Genomic DNA, 24232 nt, shown 5'->3' with positions numbered 1-24232 from the left:
AGTCCATGGCCAACAACCTCCTAACCCCGGTCCTCTCCACTAAGCACTGGCAACACAACTACGGAGTAGAGCGCCAACCCACGAAGCCCACGTAACCCGGGAGCTATGCACAATGGAAGAAACTCAAGGAGATGCCTGCCTGGTGACATCGCAGTTACAGTCTGGGAGATCTGCGTCCACACCGCCGTCCTCCGCCATCCTCAGAGCACGCAGCCCCTCCGCCACCACCATGAAGCTTCCACTTGCAAAAGTTAGCTGTGCAGAGCAAAAGGCTAAATCCTGCGTGGGGAGGAAAGCTTCCCCTGGTCTGCGTTTGGAAATATGAAAATGCTCCCTCTAGACAAATGTTGGTAAGTCTCTGCCGGATAATATGACACTGGGCAGTGACAAGTGGTCATGTTGCTAAATAAAACCCACATTCATTAGCATGTGCCGGGCTTGAGCTCCTGGAATGCGGGCCAGGAGTGTGAGGAGGGGAAAAGGCTCCGGGTAATCTGCAAGGAGGGGCGGCTCCGGGCCTCAAGACAGGAGGAGATCACAAATAAGGCCGGCGGCAGACACTCCGTCGCTCTGCAGGGACCGGCCACTTTCCTCCTGGGCTATTTGTTAACTGGGAAAGGATATGTGAAAACCGTAAATCATCCAAATGCAAACAAACAAGCCCTCCACAAGGATAGCCCATTGCAGTAGCAAAAAGGAGCAACTTCTCTTTTTCTTCAGTTTCCTGGCCAGCTTAGGGGTGTAAGCAGTTTCTGGGGTTGTTCGGGAAGGTGGGATGGGAAAGCTAGTCCGGGAGAGGGCTTGGTCTTACCCGGGGATAGGCTATTTGAGCATGAGAGAGAATGAAGACATGGTATTCTCCACTTACATAGTCAGAGGCTTTGTCCTTTTAAAAATAATGATATAGTGTGATAAAAATAACATGTTCACTGTATGGTGATTTTTAAAAAGTATCTGTTCATTTGCTTGGTGGAATTTCAGGCAACTTTTTCTCTTTGGTGAATTTCCAGTTTCCAAATTTTCTGCACTGAGTCTATATTAATTTCATAATTTAAGCTTTTAAAGAAAAGAAACTTCAAGTTATTAATTACTGGTAATTTAATAAAATGTGACTCATGCGGGCTGCTTTAAATCCTTTTTGGATGAAGGTATACAAACACACAAATAAATAAAGAAATAAATAACATTTGCTAAGCAAATTGCAAGTAAAATAAAACAAGATGTTGGGCTCTGGCTGTGGGAGCCAACTCCTTTTATTTTTTATTCATTTATTTATTTATTTATTTTTAAAATATATTTTATTGATTTTTTACAGAGAGGAAGGGAGAGGGATAGAGAGTTAGAAACATCGATGAGAGAGAAACATCGATCAGCTGCCTCCTGCACACTCACCACTGGGGATGTGCCTGCAATCAAGGTACATGTCCTTGACTGGAATCGAACCTGGGACCCTTGAGTCCGCAAGCTGACGCTCTATCCACTGAGCCAAACCAGTTAGGGCAAGGAGCCAACTCCTTTTAAAAGAGAAACACTCTTTGTAAAAGAAGCAAACTTGCATTTTACATAAGAAATATACTCCAGCGCTAGCTGGTTTTGTTCAGTGGATAGAGCATCCACCTAAGAGACTGAAGGGTCCTGGGTTTGATTCCGGTCAAGAGCACATGTTTGGGTTGTGGGCTTGATCCCCCAGTAGGGAATGTGCAGGACGCAGCCAATCAACGATTCTGTCATCATTGATGTTTCAATCTCTCTCTCCCCCTTCCTCTCTGAAATCAATAAAAATATATATATTTTTAAAAAAGTAATATACTCCAGCATACTTAGTTATAAATAAAATTATTTTTAAACCTTTCTACTCAAAGATAGCCTATTGTGATTTTTAAAATAAAACAATCACTCCTCTGAGAAGTTTTTACAATCAGTAATATAAATGAAAACTCTGATTAAAGGAATATATTGGTCATGAATCCATAACAGGAGACAAGCTGTTGCAACAGAGCAAATAGCTTGAGTCTGACAATCCCAGATCCTGAGGTGGGAAATGTTCAACATTGCATTTCCTATTGTAGGAAGCACAGAACCACTCATGCTGAAAGACAGACTTCCAGTCCGCCCGGAGCTCCAGAAAAGTTGCTGTGTGGCTTTGGCACAGGGTTCACTGGCCAGATGAAAGGCAGGATCCTTGAAGACAGTTTTATAGCAATTATAGTGGTGACTGTTTCTGATGTTGACTCTTAATGAAAACCAAGGGCTCAGAAATGCTTTCAATTGTCTTAGCGCTGACCAATAGAACTTTCTGGGCTGATGGCAATATTCTTTGTCTGCAGTGCCCAATAAGTAACGTAGCCTTCATCCTCATGTGCGTTCTGAACACTGGAAATGTGGCCAGTACAATGGACTATAATTAAAACTAAACTCTAGTTTAATTGTATTCCAGTTCAGTAAATTTAGATAACCACATGTAGCTACTGACTGCTACACTGAACTGAGCAGGCCTAGGAAGTATGGAAAGGATACTAAAACATTACTCATTACGCCATGAAAATAACTGAGCAAATATTTTGTTGCCCAAAAATACTGATAATGCTTGGTGACAATTTAAACATTCAATGAAAAAGACATTTATTTTGTACTCAGAATGGTCAACCCATTGGTGATATAGGAAGCTGATTCACAACTATGCATTCTATTTATATGTGGTGGTAAAATTAGTATCAGTGAATTCTCTCTCTCTCTCTCTCTCTCTCTCTCTCTCTTTCTCTCTCTCTCCTTGTCTCACTTCCTATTTTGTTATCCTTCTCTTTGTTTATTTTTATTAAATTTATTGGGGTGAATTTGGTTAATAAGATTATATGGGTTTCAAGTGTAGACTTCTATGTTGCCCTGTGTGCCCAAATCTCTTTCTTTCTCCCTTTTCCGTGTTTCTATTAGTTGGGAAGCTATTGACCCGAAAATATGGTCATCTTCAAAAACAGCCTTTCCAATTCCCACAAAGGCACTGGAACACGTAGACATACCGAAAGGCATATCTGTGTTATGCTCTGTGGTAATGAATCAGTGTGAAGAAAAGCTGGAAGAGGGAAGAGAGGTGAGTGAGTCTGACGCATGGAAACTTAATATTTCAGCTGGCAGGTCACACTGGCAGATGGGTGTGGGAGACGGCCATTTAGTCTGTGCATGAGTGAAGCTCCGATAAACAAGGAAACAGAAAGCTAATGTGATGGAGAGTCATTTAGGAAAGGCTTCAAGGAAACTATGAATGAGCACCGTGTGGCATTGAAAACTCCAGGGCAAATCAATGGTCAACATTTCACCCGGTCCGCTTCAGAAGGAGACAGAAGTGGACAAATATACAAGAGCCTCCCGGGGGAGTTAGATCTGTGTGTGATGAGACTCCACAAAGTCTCTGAGCATTTTTGTGACTCTAGAGCAAAGCACGTATACCTTAGAGATATTTAATTGACTCAAGTTTACTGATGTGTATTTTTTTAGAAAAATAAACTAAATAATACATAAAAATTCTCCCTTGAAAAACCAGACATTAAAGTTATAAAAAAAAAACACAAAAAACAACACCACCACATGACTTTGAGGAGAAAGCACCTAACTCATTTGATATAATATTGGCTAACAGCTGGACATACACGAAGCTAGCTGCTTAAGATTAAATTATATCATATTTAATTTAAAACATCTTTCACATAGTGGGCCCCCATATTCTTCTATACCATTGAGCCACTAAACATTAAAAAAAGACTATTAATTACTTTGACTGGATTACCTGGCAATGCAAGCCAATCCATGAGTCATAATTGGAGCAAAAGAATCCAGGGATGTTTATCAAGGGGGTGGCTTCCCTAACAAGGGTATTTATAGCACAAGGGGGTTCAATTTCTCCTTCTGAAATAAGATTTTGTTCTCAGTGACTGAGAAGCCCAACTATAGCATTGGGGTCCTAAAACTATGTATGACTAAACTTTAGAGTAGCTTTATTTGAACCATAGGCTCCCATCTCTTTTTGGTAGCATTACTAGAGCACTGGGCTCATCATTTTCCTTGATGTCTTTGCCTGTCTGTGTTCCCACCATGAACTCCTTGAAGAAAGGGCCTGTCTCTGTATTCTCACAGGCGCTCAGTCACTGTTACATGGTCAGTACTTCACAAACAAAGGATTGGGAAATTGGATTGTTGAAATAAATAACAGAGCCCAATTTCCTTGTAATTGCATTTTCTAGAACAGGGACAAGGAAGTCCTAAGTTTGGGAGGTCGGAGAGCACAGTGCTCCGGAACATGGGCTGTAGAGTCAGGGACCATAGGCTCTGCCACTCGGGATGTAAGTGACCATGAGCAAACCAAAGCCTTGGCCTCTGCATCTGGAAAATGGGTACGATCATCATGCTCCCTTTAGAGGGCGTTGTGAATAACATGTGAGAAGATGTGCCTGAGGCCTGTAGCATGGTCATTGGCACAAACAGGGTTCAATAGATGTTAGCTATTACAGTGCTATTGTTAAACATTTTGAAAATAGATAAACATTTAACCCTTTTTTGTGGCATTAAAATAAAGTACACTGTGATCTCACTTTCTTCTTTGATCCTTTTTCATTTCTTTATAGAAAAATACAGTAAGTGTTTTCAAAATTAACATATGGAACTGTAATGCTGTTTGTGTGGCACATGGTATTCAAAAGGCACTATTTCCTGTCCAGCTTGATGCAGCATGGCTAAGGCAAGGGTCCCAGGTGACAAAGGTAAAGGGATTGAGAAGTACAGATTGGTAGTTACAGAATAATCACGGGGATATAAAGTACAGCCTAGGGAAAATAGTCAATAATACTGCAATAACTATGTACGGAGCCAGGTGGGTACTGGAAACATCTGGGGAATACTTTGTATAGTATATGATTGTCTAACCACCATGCTGTACCCCTGAAACTAATACAAAATAATATTGATTGTAAATATATATATATATATATATATATATATATATATATATATATATATATATACACACACACACACACATATATATATATACTTCTGATCAAATACTTTAAAAAACAGCATATTGAGGATAATTCCAAAATAGCTGTAAATCAGTAGCATTTGTTACATTACAAGTCTCCTAACTGCCATAAAGAATATCCATTCAAGTATTCATTCATTCATTCATTCATCCATTCAAATATTTACTGAGCCCAGATTACAGCCAGGCACTGCTCCTGGTGTTTGTGACACACAGTGGACAGGGCGGATAAAGGTCCCTGTCTTCATGGAGCCTGCATTCCAACATGAAGCAAAGTTCACCTAAAATAAAGCATCTACTTAGTCATTCCCTCTTTTTATATCAAATACCATGGTGCCTCATTCAATCATATCAGACGTTTATAGGCTAGTAGAGACCCTTATATATTTTTTATTTTTATCTGTTTTACTCACCCTGCCCTTCCGCAACAAAAACTGAATGTAATATTCTCTCAAATAGAAGGCAGACACTTACAGTTCTTAAAGCTAAGGACAAATTTACAATAAAGCAGCGGGTTATTTTTACAACTGAGCAGAATGGCAATGATCAGAATTTTCCCTTGCTAACCAGAAATATAGTAGGAATGTGACAACTTTTTTTTTTAAAACCAGATTCACTCCTTAGCAGCAGGTGAATACCCATGAAAGTCTGAAAAAAGAATTATTTTCCTGGGAAAGAGTTTTGATAGCACATGACTTTCTTTCAGCTAACTGTAAACACCACTAAACTTACGAAGTAAGGAGCATTTTAAAGTTAATGCAAGTGGCATTTCTGAGAAAAGGGTGAACTAAAACGGTTAAAATGGATAAAGAACGCAGAGAGATGTGCTGGGTTGCCTTTAGCTGGAAGGCGGAGTGAAAGTGTTAAAATTCTGCGCACACCTGTCCTGCTGACAGGCCCTTTACCTGGCTGCCATGAGGTCCAGGAGATGCTGCCACCGGTCATTGACCTTGCCCAGCTTGTATTCGATCTCCGAGGCCTTGCTCTCGTGGCTGGCTCTAGCGAGTCGCTCTCCCATTTGCTGGAGCTGTATTTTGTTCTCTTGGGCAATAGCAATTTCCTCTTGATAATCCTGTGCAATAAATAGCAATCCCAGAGGTCAGAAAGCATATTCTTGATACCTGCAGCCTGGCTGTCCTGGAAGCATATAATTATAGTTTCCTGCTGTTTGGAAGTAGTTCTGACGCGAGGAACACTTTGAATATCCGTCCATGTGCACAAACCAAATGGAACCTATTATTTGCGGTATGTATGCAGAGTCCACATTGAATTTTTATGTAGATATCTTACAAGGGAATAGGGGGTGCTTTATATTTACATAAAATCGGCATTAAAAAACAAAGGTACACACATAGATACAAAAGACAAAACTTGAAGGATTTTAATGCTGGGTTATTATACCTTCTTGTAACCACCAACCTGACATTATAGTTAGAATCAGTTCTCATACAAATAGCTGCCCAGGGGGCTTACACGATGTGTGTGTGTGTGTGTGTGTGTGTGTGTGTGTGTGTGTGTGTCTGTGTGTGTGTGTGTGTGTGTGTGTGTGTGTGTGTGTGTGTGTGTGTATTTAACATATAAATGTAAGTGTACGTGTGTGTTTGTCAATCCTTATTGATGCAGAATGTTTTAAGAGTAGTACCTTTGCCCTAGCTGGTTTTGCTCAGTGGATAGAGTGTCAGCCTGGGGACTGAAAGGTCCCAGGTTCGATTCCAGTCAAGGGCACATGCCAGGGTTGCGGGTTCGATCCCCATTAGGGGGTATGCAGGAGGCAGCCGATCAATGATTCTCTCATCATTTATGTTTCTATCTCTATCTCTCTCTCTCTCTCTCTCTATCTCCCCCTTCCTCTCTGAAATCAATAAAAATATATTTTCAAAAAAGAGTAGGACCCTCATTTTAAAGAGACATCCTCTATAATATGTCAATGTTTTATAAAACATAAATCAATGGCAAATTAACTCTCAAGAATAATAACCACTAGTCTTAGAAGATCAATGGCTCTCGAACTTGCTTCCTTTCTTTACCAATTGTGGCACTAGCTCCTCTTCAGGATTGCTGTGGATGAGGAGATCAGGCCGCATGTGGCCTATTTGCAGGAGACAGGCCACGCAATGTTATGACTCAGGTGATGCTGAAAGGTACCTCCCCTCCACCTCTACCTGCACTCCCCATCCAGTGGCCCTCCTACTCTCCTCCAGAGTGATGAGACCCAATCTTTTGTACCCCCACCTGCCCTCCTCTTTATATTACTTCAACATGATGGGATTCAAAGACCAATACATTGGATGCACTTACTAATAGGTATAATATTTCACCATACATTTGAGATAATCTTACTGAGAAATCTTTATTTCAAATGAATTACTCTAAGCCTAATATTTATAGCGAAATAATGCTCTTGGGCTGTCTTTCAGATGAAAATGTTTTTAACTGTTAATTCCAGCAGACACCAGTGTCTTGGTTACAGTCTGTTTATTAATTGCTTTTGGCTAATATTGCTAAAATGACCAAGCCTCAGTGCTATTTTCCTGTACAAAAGACACAGCACAAGAGGCAAGCTCATAAAGACTTCTTTTTCAATTCCATAACTTATTTTATATACAAATAGTAGTTAATATTTTAAAGATGATTCCTAACATTGTGCCAAATAGTGTAACAAAATTAACTGAAAAAAATTTAAAAAATTTTAAATTTTAAATTACAACTGTATATCATTCAAGGGCTAGTTTCTTTCTGTATCCCCAAACTATGCCTCTTAAATTTCATGAAGAAAATCAATGAAAATATAGATAGACTTAGCCAACATTTATTCTATAGCAAACTTCACTACAACACCTACAGTACGTTACTCATGTCTAGTGGGACATTCTCTGATGCTCAGAAACTAGCAGCGCTATTAGCAGGTGCTTACATGAAATCTATATCACCTCAGCCCACATTTGAAAGAATTATGATATCAAAAATACAAATGTTTATCCTTAGAATTTGCAATTTTAAGTGGAAACCTATGAAGTAAATTCATATTATGTGTTGCTTTGGAGTTTTTATCTTTCTTTGTATGTGTGCATGAATACAGAAATTTTTTCCTAATACCCATTTATATTTATTTTCAGAGACCTTGGAGGTACTCTTACCAAAGGAAAGGAAGAGACACTGGGGACGGCTAACACAAAGCTTATGAGAAGCTGGCATTATTCTGAGTGAAGGAGATAGAGTGCTGAACAAAACAGACCAAGTCCCTGTTCCAGGGAAGCTAAGAGTCCCGTGGGGCTCCCACTGCAGACAGATAATGAACAAGAAAGTGGAGAAGACACTGTACACCAGATGGTGATATGTGCTAACGAGAAACATAACCTAGAATACGGTGATTGTTCAAAGCTATGTGGAAATACCACTAAAATCTTCAAAGCATTTTTCACTGCTGGTAAATTTGATCAGCCCTACATAGATATGGAAATGTTCTAAATCCATGTGAATATATAAAATACTTTAATAATAATATATAACTTGAGAATAATGCTAAACCAAAATTCTCAGAAAACTTCTCATTCCTGTGACTATAAATCCTGTTTTATAAAGAAAATGTCGGAGAAAACCAAGATGGCAACATAGGTAAACACCGGAGTTAGCTGCCTCGAACAACCACTCCACAAATACAACTAAAAGACGGAACGGACATCGCCCAGAACCACAGGAAGACCTGCTGAGGGGAAATTCTTCAACTAGAAGGAAAGAGAACAGCATATGAGACTCAGAGGAGGCGCAGTGCGGAAAATACAAAGGTGCGGAGGTATGCGCGGAGCGGGCTGGTAGCTGAGGACGCGGTTGTTGTTTTCAATCGGGAGGGAGTCTCAGATTCTGAGCTCCAGTTCTGGGCGAGTCTCTAGGGACCCAGACTCAAACGGGAGAAGCGGGACTGCCTGGCATCGGTCGGAACGCGAGGGCAGCTTTCTCTCCGAGGTTTGTAGCGGTTGCTGGGACTCTGAGAGGCAGAGCCTCTGGGGACGGGACTGAGAGCAGCCATAACTGCTCCCTACACCCGCTCTGTTGATCCCATGCGACCCGCCCCGCCCAAGCCCTGCGCAGAGCCATTTGCCAGATAGCCTCAGGCAAAGGCTAGATTAGCACCTCCCTAGAGGACAGAAGTTTTCCCACTGCAGACACAGCTGATTCTCACAGCCAGTTGGCCTGGAGGTCAAATCCCCCTAGTATTAACTACAACAATCAAGGCTTAACTACAACAAGACTGCGCACAAAGACCACTAGGGGGTGCACCAAGAAAGCATAAAAAATGCGGAGACAAAGAAACAGGACAAAACTGTCAATGGAGGATATTGAGTTCAGAACCACACTTTTAAGGTCTCTCAAGAACTGTCTAGAAGCTGCCGATAAAGTTATTGAGATCCTCAAGAAATCTAATGAGACCCTCGATGTTGTGATAAAGAACCAACTAGAAATTAAGCATACACGGACTGAAATAACGAATATTATACAGACTCCCAACAGCAGACCAGAGGACCACAAGAATCAAGGCAAAGATTTGAAATGCGAAGAAGCTAAAAACACCCAACCGGAAAAGCAAAATGAAAAAAGAATCTGAAAATACGAAGATAGTGTAAGGAGCCTCTGGGACAGCTTCAGGCGTACCAACATCAGAATTATAGGGGTGCCAGAAGATGAGAGAGACCAAGATATTGAAAACCTACTTGAAGAAATAATGACAGAAAACTTCCCCTACCTGGTGAAAGAAATAGACTTACAAGTCCAGGAAGCACAGAGAACCCCAAACAAAAGGAACCCAAAGAGGACCACACCAAGACACATCATAATTAAAATGCCAAGAGCAAAAGACAAAGAGAGAATCTTAAAAGCAGCAAGAGAAAGAAACCCAGTTACCTACAAGGGAATACCCATACGACTGTCAGCTGATTTCTCAACAGAAACTTTGCAGGCCAGAAGGGAGTGGCAAGAAATATTCAAAGTGATGAATGCCAAGAACCTACAACCAAGATTACTTTATCCAGCAAAGCTATCATTCAGAATTGAGGGTCGGATAAAGAGCTTCACAGATAAGGAAAAGCTAAAGGAGTTCATCACCACCAAACCAGTATTATATGAAATGCTGAAAGGTATCCTTTAAGAAGAGGAAGAAGAAGAAAAAGGTAAAGATACAAATTATGAACAACAAATACGCATCTATCAACAAGTGAATCTAAGAATCAAGTGAATAAATAATCTGATGAACAGAATGAACTGTTGATTATAATAGAATCAGGGGCATAGAAAGGGAATGGACTGGTGGGGGAAGGGGTGTGGGAGATGCGGGAAGAGACTGGACAAAAATTGTGCACCTAGGGATGAGAACAGTGGGTGGGGAGTGAGGGCAGAGGGTGGTGTGGGAACTGGGTGGAGTGGAGGTGTGGGGGGGATAAAAGAGGAACAAATGTAATAATCTGAACAATAAAGATTTACTTAAAAAAAAAAATGTCAGCCTAGCTGGGGTGGCTCAGTGCTTTAGTGTCAGTCTATGAACCAGGAGGTCATGGTATGATTCCTGGTCAGGGAACATGCCCGGGTTGTGGGCGCAGATCCCCAAGGGGGAGAGGGGCATGCAGGAGGCAACTGATCAATGATTATCTCTCATGTTGATGTTTCTCTCTCTCTCTGAAATCAATAAAAAAAAATTTTAAAAAGAAGAAAATTTCAGTTTAATTGATCCTAGGTTGTTGTGTGTTTTTTTTAATTCTTCTCTGTGATGTTACCTCCTACACATAAATGATGCCCACTGGACCAGTAACTAAAAGTCCAAAATATTGAACATTATCAGCAAATATTCTATTTCATAACAAATTGAAAATAGTCTCTGTAGAAAGACAAATCCTCTGTGATTGCACATATATGTGGAATGTAAGGAACAAACTAAATGAACAAACACAACAGAAACAGACTCATAGATACAGAGAACAGACTGATGGCTGCCAGATGCTAAAGGGGTTGGGGGACTGGGTGAAAAACGTAAAGGGATTGAGAAATACTAACTGGTAGTTACAGAACTGTCCTGGGGGAGGTAAGGTAAAGTGTAGAAAATATAGTCAATAATACTGTAATAACTATGGTACCGGGTGGGTACTTGAAATATCAGGGGACCACTTTACAAGTATATGGTCATCTAACCACTATATCGTACACCTAAAACTAATACAAAATAATACTGAACATAAACAGTAATTGAGAAATAAAATTTAAACTTAAAAATAAACAAATCAACAAAAGAAAATATTTTTAAAGTAAAGGAGGCCTTTCCATGCAAGTTTATTTTATATTAAAAAAAGGAAACGTTCCTAAGAGAGTGCTGCCTTGATGGAAAGTAATTGTGTGCACGGCCTACCCGCACCTACCACAGGCCTCAGCACAGGGAGGGTGAAAACAGATGCGGCCAGGAGGCCCTACCTTCTTGAGCTTCTCAATCATTTCCTCAATGAGGATGTCTCCATTCTGGGAAACTTTGCTCTCCATCTGCGTCAGCCATTCGCACAGCTCCTTGTTCTTCTCACTGAAGACGGCCCATTCATTCAGTCTCTCGCTGACCTGCTGCCGCCGTAGGGAGAGCTGGAAAGTTGAAAATGAGAGAAAACACAAAAGGATGGTCAGAGTGGAGCTCTACCCAGAGGGAAATAGCCAGCAAACTCTGGGCGGATTGATAGGAACAATAGTGCGTCTCCTTAGTGCTGCTCCCTGCGGCTCAGGCCTGGGAACGTGGTTCTTAAATACAAGTGGGAGACATGAACCCTGTACTTTCCCCCCCGAGGAGACATGGGCACAGTCACGTATGACAGGTGCTGACACTCCAGCTCCACGCGACAGTGGGTTCCGTGTAGACAGAACACAGGGTCGTGCACTTTCACTAAAAAAGCCTAAGTTTTCTTGGGGGCAAAAAATACGGAACAAAGAGCAGTGCATTTACCTGGGTGGATTCCAGTAGGAATGGAAAAGGCTAAGAAAACAGGTGGAAAGTTTTGGAGACAAATGTCACCGATGTTAAGCTACTCCAGACAGCGCCGAGGATAAGACTACACCCCCTCCTCCCTGCTCCCCTTTCCTCTAGAACTCGGACAGCCCCGTGCACAGTATCCTGCACCCCTACGATTTTGAATTTTCCGGTGAATGTGACTTTTTCAATTTCATTCAGAGTCAAGAGTGCAGCTGATGGTTCTGGCTCAGTGATGTCCAAGCTGAAACAATATTTTCCTAATTGGAGCTTCTCAATGCAACCGTTTTCCAAGAAAAAAAGTAGACACTCTTGCCCTTGAGACTTAAGAGTAATAGGTCTTGCTATGTGTAGCTTCTCCCTTCCTCTTCTCCCAAATTTTGGCCATGGACAAGAGTGAATTCTAGGGCTTTTTTCAACGACATCTGCAGGAAAGATGACTGCATTAGAGAAAAATAGTAACTATTTATTTGAGAGGAAGGTATTACTATCCACATTCAAGAGATAGAAATGGAGGTTAGATGCATTTGAGGCATTTATTTATAGTCAGTAGGAGGTAGAAGCAGCTAAGCCCGAGTCTGACACAGGCTGTAATATAACATTATGATCAAATATCCAGGCACAGCTGAGATTCAAAACAGTCTTCATCATTTACTAATGATATGATCAGGGCAAGGCTAATCATCTTCTCTTAAGCCTTACTTTTTTTCATTTGTAAATTAATCTTAAGATTGGTTCCAAAACTCTTTCAACAAATATTTATTGTCTATGAGTATGGTGATTACCAGAGGGAAATGGGGGTGAGAGGGTATAGGGGAGATAAATGGTGATGGAAGGAGACTGGACTTGGGGTGGTGAACACACAATACAATATACAGATGATGTATTATAGAATTGTACACCTGGAACCTATATAATTTTATTGACCAATGTCAACCTAATAAATTCAATAAAAAATGTTTATTGTTTGCAGTAAACCAGTGTCTACTATGTACCAAGCATTGTCCTATATACTGGAATACAGTAGGCTCATAATAGAATACAAACAATAAAATAATTTAAGAAAATGACCAGTAAATACTAAAGATGTAACAAAAACTGGTCATTAATATACTACAACCACTGTATATGCCTGTAGGGCATCATTTGAGTTTTTCATTTTTTTTCTCCTTGACATTCCTGCATTCTATATCTCCACCAAACAGCTAGAACATATATCTCTAGTGTTGATCAACACCGGAAGTGTGGCTTTCATGTGCTTACGTAGAGCAAGAGCTGGGAGAGAAACAGGTAGGCTCCAGCTAAGTTGCACTTTTGGTTACAAATTGGCGCCGAAAGTTTTTCAAAAGATTTAATTCATAACGGGGACAGCGTTTTCCTTGTGGTTTGTAAAACTAATATTTAAGCTGCATGATAAGGGAACGCTAATATCTCTTTCTTTGGGTTCGGTGGAAACCCTCAAATTTACCAGCTTAGCACTTACATTTTCTCAAGGGCATAAACATACTGCTTTTGCCAACAGCTGACGAGTCCTGGCTAAAACCCCCAGAGTGAGGCAGCTGAACAGGAAACACATCCTCCTCTACTTCAAATATTTTTACCATGACAATTTGAAAAACAACAAGCTATTACAATGGTGATATATTTATACCTCAACTAGAATTACACACAGGATCTACAAACCCAAACAGGAATAAAAGCAAGTATCACCTATGGCTGCACAGTCACAGCCAAGCATCTGGGGAGCCTATTTGAAAACAGGACACTTTTCTATCTGAACTCTCCTCTGCCCAGTCTACTTACAGCACATCTTCTGCATCCCCACCCAAGTCCTGGTTACTCCCGCCTGCTCATCGACAGCTTCCATTGGAACCAGCACAGACTCCCTGCTCTTGGCAGAGTGGTAGTGCTGTGTTTAAAACCCGTCTGTGACTTTGAAAATGAGGCCTAGACACAAGCCCATTTCCTTTTGTGGTTTTATACTTGATAGAATGTCTCCGGAAACACTAAGTCAAAACCTAGTAACTAATCTATATTCCTCCTTACACTTCTCTCCTGGCGGCACCTTTGGCCCAACCATGAGTAAACTCTGACTGATTTATTTTTATTTTTTAAAATATATTTCTTCATTGATTCCAGAGAGGAAGGGAGAGAGAGAGAGAGACAGAAACATCAATGATGAGAGAATCATTGATCAGCTGCCTCCTGCATGACCCCTACTGGGGATCGAGCCTGCAACCCTGGCAAGTGCCCGTGACCAGAATCGAATCCTTTAGTCGGCAGGCTGATGCTCTATCCACTGAGCCAAACCAGCTAGGACTCTTGTGGTATTTTTACACAGTACATTTTCTTAAAGCAAAAAGTGTTAGATAATCATAATCTTCTTAACTTCCAATATTCATAAACCTTGTCATTTTTTTATATTTAGAGGAACGCAAGCATAAAAACATAAAATAAATGTTCGAAAGTCTTGTCTACATTATAAGCATATGAACACTTAGCTGTTCTACACACTGGAAATAAAAAGAAATAGTCTTTGTCCCCCAGAACTTCATAATTTTGCCATAAAGTCATAAACATTAAAAAAAGAAGAAAAGCTCTGGTCAGGTTAGCTCAGTGGTCAGATTGTCAGCTTGCAGACCAAAAGGTCTCAGGTTCGATTTCTGGTCAAGGGCACATACCTTGGTTAGAGTTTCAATCCCTGGACCCAAAGGCGAGCAGGGGGGAAACTAGTGAATGTCTCTCTCTCTCCTGCTCCTCTCTCCCTTCCACTCTCTCTAAAAAAAGAAGAAGAAGAAGGAAGAGGAGGAGGAGGAGGAGGAGGAGAAGGAGGAGGAGGAGGGGGGGAGGAGGAGGAAGAGGAGAAGAAAGAGAAGGAGGAGGAGGAAGAGGAGGAGGAGGAGGAGGAGGAGGAGGAGAAGGAGGAGGAGGAGGGGAGGAAGGAGAAAAAGGAGAGGAGGGGAACAGTACACTGACCATGATGGCACAGACCAAAAGGGATGGGGAGTCCAGAGGACTCTCTCTAAAGTGTCCTCTCTCTGAAAACTGTACAGACACCAATCAGCCAGAGAAACGGATCTAGTCCAAATCATTACACATAATGTACTGAAAAGTACTGAGTCAGCAAGTAGAGCTAGATGTTCCTGAATTTCAAGAAAAACAAATAACATGAAAGTAACTAAACAGTGTTGTGATCATTTTCCATTATTTGTACCCACCAAATTAGCTTTCATTTATGTGACATATCATGATAAATCTTTACATTAAAAAATATGTAATGTATTGATTTTGGATTAAAAAATTCAGACAATAATAAAACATGTGGTTGCCATGATCACACTCCAGGTAAATTTCTCACTGTCTGCGCTGAGAATATGGAGCTCTGTGGAAAGTGGCTAATTAATTTTTAACTCAAAACATTAGCACCTTTATGAAAATCACCTCTTACGTTTCGTTTCTCCTTTTTAAAAGTTTAGCATGCGTTCGTGGGAAACGTTTCACACATTTACCCAGTGTGCTCCAGAATTTCCCCCTTGCTCACGGCCTGAGAAATGTCAGGGTTTTTAATCTAAACATACAGAGGGAAATTTACCCACCAGCAAATTTCTTGTGGATGCTGAATGAATCCAGAGGCTATCAGGCTCTTGAACGCTGTTTTAATGTTTTCTGAAGCGTGAAGAGAAGCATTGCTAACGTCGGAGGATGTGGGAGGAAGGCAGAGAAGAGATCTCTACTGGAGCATAGCTGGCCTGAAGGGGAGGCCCAGCGGCTCCTTCTCAAGTGTCTCTTCCTCATCCTTCCACACCTGCTTCTCCCCAGGCAGGGCCCCTGCTCCACTCTTCTGCCACCATGTCCAACACATCTGCTTGTGCCCTCTACACCGAGCACGTCAAACTCACGGCTGGCGGGCCGCATGCCTCACCTCTGCTCCCCATCTCAGTTCAAGATGTATCTTCTTCAACAGGCATTTTCTTAATTCTCGCAATCCACATTGCCCTCAATTTGCTTACATCTTCATACATTGTTTTAACCCAGTTTTTCCTTCATCGTATTGATCCTTCTGACTGATTTTAGTCTCTGCTCAATTGTAAACTTGATACTAGCGACATCTACTATAGCTTGTGAAATTCACAACAATTATAGTGACTGGTTGATGGGACAAATTTGCATCACAGCTTATTATGTGCCAGGTAAGACAACCAGGTACAGGCAGGAGCCTGACAGACATGGTCCCTGCTTCCTGGAGGGTGTGGTCTCAAGACTCAAGGTCAGGGCCTGTTCTTCACTTGTGGGCCTTTAATCAATGTTATTCCTTTTGCCTCGCATGTCTTCTTATTACCTTGCCACCAACCTTTTCCTTTTGTTTCCAAATCAAAACCCAATCTGGGGTCTCTTTCAAGGCATTGCACACATAGCAGTCAATTATAATCTGAATTATTAAAAATAACCACGATAAATCGGCAGTAACAATGTGCCATGGACAGAACCAGCCCCGCAGTATTATCTAAACCCGCACAGAAAACAATGGTCTTCACACGTGGAAAGTAAGAAACAGACCACCCATATCTACCTAGCAAAACCACAACCGTGAACCGCAGAACCGTGTTTCCTCTTAAAAATATTATGCTAGCCAGTGAAACAGAGAGCAAAATCCAGTTTGAATGAATGGATCTCACATGCAATGGTAAGGCATGATTTGCCTTCACCTAACATATTTTTTATTACTTTATTGGGGTGACATCGGTTCACAAAACCACATCGGTTTCAACTGTGCAACTCAACAAAACATCATCCGCACACTGCTTCCTGGGCCCATGGCCCCAGTCGTCTGAAATATATCTGTAATAACAGATTTCTCCCTCTGTGCCTACGATGAGTTATGAGACCCATCCAAACGTGGGCCACGCTACCAGACATTTCAAATCATGGCCCCGTATTCTACCTCCCTGAGCTAGTGTGGAGTCTAGAATTCCTCTCACCTGGCGGCACAGTTCTTCCCACTGCCTCTGCAGAAGCTCCCCGCGTTCGTTCAGCATGGACACGTCATCAGCGCTGATGTAGGCACAGAGGGTGTCCTTCAGTAACGTCAATTGTGCCAAGTCATCTGTCCAGCTGCCCACTGCAGTTTCCAATTCCTAGATTAAAGACAAACAAACACGCAAACTTGAATACTCATGGACATCCATCCTCAACAATTTCTGAAGTGTACTTAAGACCCCTTCTTGATACAATTACCTTTTCACCCCACTCTCTGTTTGAACATCTAACTTGGTAACTAGTTATTTTCTTCCACATGATTTGATAATTTTCCAAGTTCTGATAAAATATCTCATTGCCTCCAGAATCTTTCTACCATCTATCATCATTTCACTGATCATTTTTGATCGTCTTTTGTAAGTTGAGGAGTTGAAGTTGCATTACCTCACTGATCTTCTTTACTTTTAAACTGACTTCATAAACTCCTAGCCCATCCATTTTTCTAGTTCTGAGTTACTGATCATATTAATGAAATATATTTTTTTAAAAACTCAAACTCTTAGATTGACCTTTCATGTTCAAACATTATGAATTGCTACATTCTGTGATATAGAATTATAAGGTAAAAGCTGAGAAGGTCTAGTGATAATTTTACTCAAATTAAAATAATGGGCTGAATGCCTTTTTTGCAAGATTAGAGATTTCTTTAAGTAACTTGTCCAAATACATATCTTCTGATTTTGGGGAGAACCGATTTAAGAAAAAAAATCATAAAAAAAATATTTGAATAGGTTGACATTAGTGTTTGCAATGTTTGAACAGATTTTGCAATTTGCATAGCTAATGCTTTTTGGCAGCTCTGGATGATCTTAGAGTCCAGCTAATTTAATATATAAATAGAATATTTCACGTGGCTTTTCCTCTCTCTTTTTGTCTCTTCACATAGCAGACAAGTTTCCAAAGGCAAAGGCAATTAACGGCTATCAGAGGCTAACGTCCTAGGCAATTTAAGCAAATGAAGGTTCAGCCTGAATTTTCTAGGTAATTGTTTGTTCTGCTGCTAAGGGTGGTTTGGGGGAAGAGTAGAAGGGAGCTGGACCAAAGTGCATCCTTTTAATCTCCAAACTTAATAGCAGGGCATGTCTGTAAGTGTCCTGTATTTTGGGAGATGAGATCCCATGGTAACAGTATCAAAACTGAAAGATCAAATCATCCAGGTATATTAAATATGCAGCATGCCTGTTTATATCCATAGACATATTAAGTTGCCATGCCAATGTAAAGGTTTTCCTATTTTTACAACAGTTTTTAACTCCCAACTCAGACATCAGATTTGGTATAAAGATTAAAAAAGTAACAACAGCCCAGCCGGTGTGGCTCAGTGATTGAGCATCGACCTATGAACTAGGAGGTCACGGTTCAATTCCCAACCAGGGCACATGCCAGGGCTGCAGCCTCGATCCCCAGTAGGCAGGTATGCAGGAGGCAGCCAATTAATGATTCTCTCTCATCATTGATGTTTCTATCTCTCGCTCCCTCTCCCTTCCTCTCTGAAATCAATAAAAACATGTTTAAAATAAATAAATAAAATAAATTAAATTAAAAAGCAACACCACCACCAGAAACCAACTCTTTCAGACTCCCAGACTCCCTGACTTGAGTCCATGTGGTAAAAATAAAGCCTTTGGACTCAGGCAACCTTGATATTTACTAACTTTGAAAAGCTATTAAACTTCTAGAAGTTTTCACACCTGTAGCAGAGAAATAAAAGGTTGTTCTTGTGAGCTGTGCTCATGACAACAGAGAGGACATTGATACAGTCACTGGCACAGGGAAGGAGCTGATAAATGCCCATGCCTGGTTATTGAAGGTTTCTTCAGTCATTGTTCATGCACTTACAATCACAGATTAAACACAAACTCTCTTAAATCTTTGCATACTTCTGCATTCATACCTCGTGATATTATTTCACTCACCATCCTCGATGTAAAGCACACTTACTACCTTCTATTTTTTCCTAAGTCGGACTCTCTCAAGTTTCAAAGAATAGCCATAATTTTAATATCCAAGAAAAAATTCTTATATGCACACATTTTATGATTTCTAGACTTCTTTTTTGTTGTTGTTAATCCTCACCCGAGGATTTTTTTTCATTGGATTTTAGACAGAGTGGAAGGGAAGGGGAGAGACAGAGAGAAACATCAATGTGAGAGAGACACATCGATTGGTTGCCTCCTGCACGTGCCCCGACTAGGGCCAGCGATTGAGCCTGCAACTGAGGTACTTGCCCTTAACTGGAATCAAACCTGTGATCCTTCAGTCCACAGGACAATGCTTATTTCTAGATTTCTTTAATAATTAATATTTCTTAAATGCTTACCTTCCTAGCCAAAGTGAAGCAGAGAACTGATTAAAATCCAAATTACTTAAGTATGTGTGAAGTTTTAAACAGAATTGCTCTAATGCAGTGATTTGCAAATGACAGGAAACACAAGGATGTGTACAGAACATTTTTAAAGGCAGCTTTGATTTGACCTGCATGTGGCTCAGCAGAGAACTGCTATTTGGGCACTCCCCTTGGCTCCCAGGTGTGAATGGAAGGCATCCTTCAGCTGCTGTGTCATGTTGGTCTCAGTGAGCTCAGGATGCGGCCAGTGCTCTGCATTAGCTACTGATTGCTTCCCAGTGCACTCTGAGGTGTCAATCATAATCTGTAAGTAGGGGGGCCCTGAGTGCCTGGAGGACTGTGTCCCAGGCAGTGACTGAAAAGCTATTTACAGCTGCTGTTCCTTACAGTCGAGTCTGCACGACAGGGCGTGCTCCTCCAGGGCCACTGCCTGCAGGATCCTCACGCGGCCCAGACTCGCCTTCCCTCCTGTGCACTAGGCTCTTCTGCTAGAATGACTCTCCGTGTGGCTGCTTTAAAGAGATCACTTCTGTTGCAATACACCTGGAACGTGCAACTACATGCCGACGCCATAGGAGTGTGACCTGATTATGCCTTCAAAGGCATTATTACAGCAGAAGCACACAGGTAGGTGACAGGTAAAGCTCAGTCCAGCCCGGATGGCGTGGCTCAGTGCTTGAGCATCGACCTATGAACCAGGAGGTCAGGGTTCGATTCCCGAACAGGGCACATGCCCAGATTACAGGCTCGATCCCCAGTGTGGGGGGCATGCAGGAGGCAGCCGATCAATGATTCTCTCATCATTGACGTTTCTCCCTCTCTCTCCCTCTTTCTTCCTCTCTGAAATCAATAAAAACATTATTACAAACAAACAAACCAACCAACCAGAAAGCTCAACCCAGTCACTCGCCTTGCAGCGCATCTGCTCCGCAATGAGCTCTTCCTGGTGGTCCGGCAGGGGCAGGGAAAGCTTCTTTTTGAAAGTTCGCAGCTTCTCCAGAGACTCAGCTATTCCACTCTCACACTTCTCCCAGTCCTAAAATGGGAGGAGAAAGACCTTCGGTGTATTCTTTTGTAGGAAACTGGAAGAAAAATACCCTCTGAATTCCCATACATCAATTATTACCTGATTTTTTTTTTTTTTACCAGACACATGTATTTCTTTTGTAATAAGGAAAGTAAAAGAAAGAACAGACAGAAATCAGAATAGAGACTTGATTCTTGACAGCACCCTACCCACAGGTGAACTCCTATCTGCTGTCTCAGTGCCAGTGCAAATTCACTTCAACTAAACAAATCCCCTTAATTTGTCTAATGCCCCCCGTGCCTGGCTTCCCCCTCTCTATCAGCCCTCCCCAGGGATCCCTCCCCACAACTTAAGTTACTGAGTTCCAAAGAGAAACAACTAGAGTTGCTTTTAATAATTCGTGTGGTGCCGAATCACGTTGCATTTTTCTTTACATGATCTCTTCCATCATTACCCATCTTTCTTTGTCTGGGTCATTTCTATGTCCTCTCCCGTTGCTTATTTTTAACACAGCAACCCAGAGGTGCTATTTACCAAACTGTCTTCTTTAAGAAGCGTTGACTAGATTTCTCCCATACTCAAATGTCTTTTGGTTTCTAAGTGACCTGAGAATTTGGCTCAAGATTCTGATTTCACTTTTAAATCCCTTTAGGGAATTTCCTAGAGCAGGGGTGGGCAATCTTTTTGTGAGTGTGCAAAAACCAGCAAAATCTCTGACTCAAAATTCTTCTGCGTGCCAACCCTAATTTTTTGAGAACATGTTACGCCTACTTGATATCTCTTAAGGTGTACGTATGTGAAGAACCTTGAAAAAATAATAAAATTCATTCGAGCGACAAAAACACAGTTTATGATGATGAAAAATACATTTATTTTTTAAGGTATACATGTTATGTAAAATTATTTATTTATCTAAGATGCACCTACACTGAATTTATCTGAAAAATAAAAAAGTCGATACTAAGAAAAAAAATTGTAAATGGAAGATTATAAGAGAGGGTTTCGCGTGCCAGCAAAAGTTACCGGCGTGCCATGTTTGGCACGTGTGCCAGGGGTTGCCCACTCCTGTCCTAGAGTGTATCACCACATTCCCTCTTCCTAGTTACCAGGAACAAATATCCCTGTGTTCCTAGGCCATACTGAGTTGATCAATGCTAAACAAAGTGAGTAGACAGAAATATCCTCTTTCTACTTAAATTGAACAGCATTCTCAATTAAGTCATCACCCATTTTGAAACCTATCAATCCAGTCAATAAACATTCATTGATCCAAAAAGGGAAAAGATCAAGTCCTTATTTATCATAACAAAATTAAGAGTGATGGTAAAGTAGGTGACCATGCAGAACATGGAATTATAATGGTTACATTTTTGGCACATTTACTCAGAGTATTAAATTAGGAGATAAAAATAGATAAGCATTTTGTTATAGCTGTGGGGGAAGATACAGTAACATGAAGCTGTCCAAACATTAAAATTTAGCTTCATAAACTCCTTAGGCAAATAGGACCTTGTGTATGATTCAAGATAAAATAAACTTTAACAAGAAAAGAATGGGGATTTCCCTTTCCAAGGGTGGCTGAGATTCTGAAGCTATAGCCAAGTCTCCTTACTACATGAATTATAAGGAAATAGCAAAATGTCACGGTCTGCAAACATCTATCAAAATGGATGTTTCACACGCCAACAAACAGACTGACAAGAAAAGCAAATGCAGTGAGTCAACCATCTCGCCTTATTAGGTCCTAGGAATGTGTCCAATAATCCCAGCACAGATAAAGAAAAATATATGATTAACATGTTCTCTGCAGAATGAGTTACAATGTTTTTAATCCTTTCCTGAAAGCAAAACTGAAGAAAAGGGAATCGGGCATATTGTGTTACTGATGAATTGTGCTGTGTGCAAATAATTGTTCTTTAACAGATGTTCCATGGCATTTTTGATGGTTTCCCACACCCAGGTAATATATCATTAAATAATATTTAATAGGATACACCCAATGGGTGTGCACACTTTAAGTATTAAAAAAAACCAACAACCCACAAAATGTATTCCATTCACTTGAGTTATTACCTTTGATCCAAAAAGTTACAGGCCAATTTTAATAGACAATCACATTAAAGTGTTGGTGAGTATCAACTTATTTATAACTTTAGTATTTAGCTGTGTTCACTTTTAAAGAATGATATTATTAACAATGACAATTAGCATCATTTATTGAGGGCTCAATATGTGCCACCATGATCTACCTTCAACATTTCATTAAATCCTCGTAATGCAGTATGAAGGAGGTGTCATCATACCCCCTCTACAGATGAGGCGACTGAGGTTGAGGGAGGTTGAGCCAACCAGGTTACTTGGTATATTATAGTTCTAACTTGGGTTTATCTAAGGTCAGAGCCCAGGCTCTTTTTCAACTGTTGATTTAATTATGTATTTAGAAATGGCTTTGAAAAGTGAGGGAGAAAAGCAAATTGTGGGGAATCTGGATAAACTTACATTTCCCTAAACTTGCCGCCTGATCAGTGTGCAAGCGGAATCCAACCAAAGGCTTAGTACAGCTCCTGGAGGTTTTATCTCATAGCCACACCCTTGGATAAGCTAAGATCAAATCAAGAGCATCTTGCTGGATAGCTCTTTCCCTGCTATAAAATAAGATATATCAATCTTGAAAACCACTGTGAAGTCTTAGACTAGGGAGTGGAATCTACTCTTGCATTCCTGTCTGGGTTTATACAGTCATCACATTGCTCCTGGCTTAGCACCGGCCATCAATCAGAATTCATCGCTTGCATGGTCTTGTTAGACTTAAAACGACTTTGCTGGGGGGTTTTCCTGAGAGACAAACTGCTGGAAATGGAGAGACTTCTCCGGTTTATGCAAGACAGGACAGAGTCGTAAATAAGACACGGGAGGTCAGAACGCCACAGGTTGACAAGGACCTTTGCGTTATCTGAGTCGCAGGACACCAGTGGGAGGAGCTTGCAGCTCTGCTACATCTCCTGGAGGAAGGGGCAGAACCTACTTTCAACAAGAAGGCCAGCTTTTTCTTCTGCTCCTCCAGACGCACGCTGGCAGCTTTCCACTTCTCCTGGATTTCCGTGAGCTCGGCCTGCAAGGCGGCCTGCGCCCCGCTGTCAGCAGAGAGCAGCAGCTGCTTGCCCGCCTCCACGGTCAGGATGTAGCTGCCTTGTTGCCGCAGGAACACTTTCTCTTTGAACTGAAAGGAAGCAGAGCTGTTTACTTTCTCATTTTTTCCTTCATCATTTCCCTATTGCCAGTATTTTTTAATGACCCTGGATGTTTGCAGACATAGCATGCCCTCTTTTATCCTGTGAGCATTTACTGAGCAAGTACTTTGTGCATGAATAGAACTACATGTAAATAAATGAGAAGTCAATAGGGAGAGGCCTAGTGTCTACTCCCGGTTAAATGAAATCATGAGACAATATGAAAACTGCTCTATAAAATTTATGCACAGGGAGCACACTGTCATATGTGTGTGTATGTGCTTTTAAAAAATTTCATTATGATCTTTATATTTCTCCCACAGAAAACATTTATAATTCGTATTTAATATAAACTAATTCAAAGAAAGATCACATCTCTAACCCACTTGGGGTCCACAGGGGGCTCCCTCAAAATAGTAATGCCTTTGTGAGTCTTGAAAGACATATAAACACAACCAGGTTAAGGACCTGGGGTCATGTGAGGGCGAGGAGGGAGGGAGAGAACACCTCCCATGCAGAGAAATGAGGCTGTGCTAATTTGCTGTACAAGGTAAATACGGATTTAGGGCCC

At 41.0% G+C, this 24232-nt stretch overlaps 1 protein-coding gene across 15 annotated transcripts in view; it reads right to left on the bottom strand.

Annotated features, from left to right (window-relative positions):
• Nucleotides 1-24232, bottom strand: part of SYNE1 (spectrin repeat containing nuclear envelope protein 1) — a 387376-nt gene that overhangs the window by 43035 nt on the left and 320109 nt on the right. For 13 of the 15 annotated variants that reach the window (XM_036316912.1, XM_036316911.1, XM_036316914.1 and 10 more), the window contains 5 exons: nucleotides 23457-23651; nucleotides 20315-20440; nucleotides 17000-17155; nucleotides 11483-11641; nucleotides 5935-6101 (listed from right to left, as the gene is read on the bottom strand). In XM_036316912.1, coding sequence (XP_036172805.1) covers nucleotides 5935-6101; nucleotides 11483-11641; nucleotides 17000-17155; nucleotides 20315-20440; nucleotides 23457-23651 — 803 coding nt within the window. Of the gene's footprint in view, nucleotides 1-135; nucleotides 298-5934; nucleotides 6102-11482; nucleotides 11642-13823; nucleotides 13940-16999; nucleotides 17156-20314; nucleotides 20441-23456; nucleotides 23652-24232 lie in introns of those variants that run through there. The other 2 variants (XM_036316925.1, XM_036316926.1) reach the window with 2 other exon arrangements.

The sequence above is a fragment of the Myotis myotis genome, unplaced genomic scaffold, assembly GCF_014108235.1.
Source record: "Myotis myotis isolate mMyoMyo1 unplaced genomic scaffold, mMyoMyo1.p scaffold_m19_p_7, whole genome shotgun sequence".
Lineage (NCBI taxonomy): Eukaryota > Metazoa > Chordata > Mammalia > Chiroptera > Vespertilionidae > Myotis > Myotis myotis.
The sequence above is the reverse complement of the archived record's forward strand: the minus strand, read 5'-3'. Positions and strand labels throughout refer to the sequence as shown.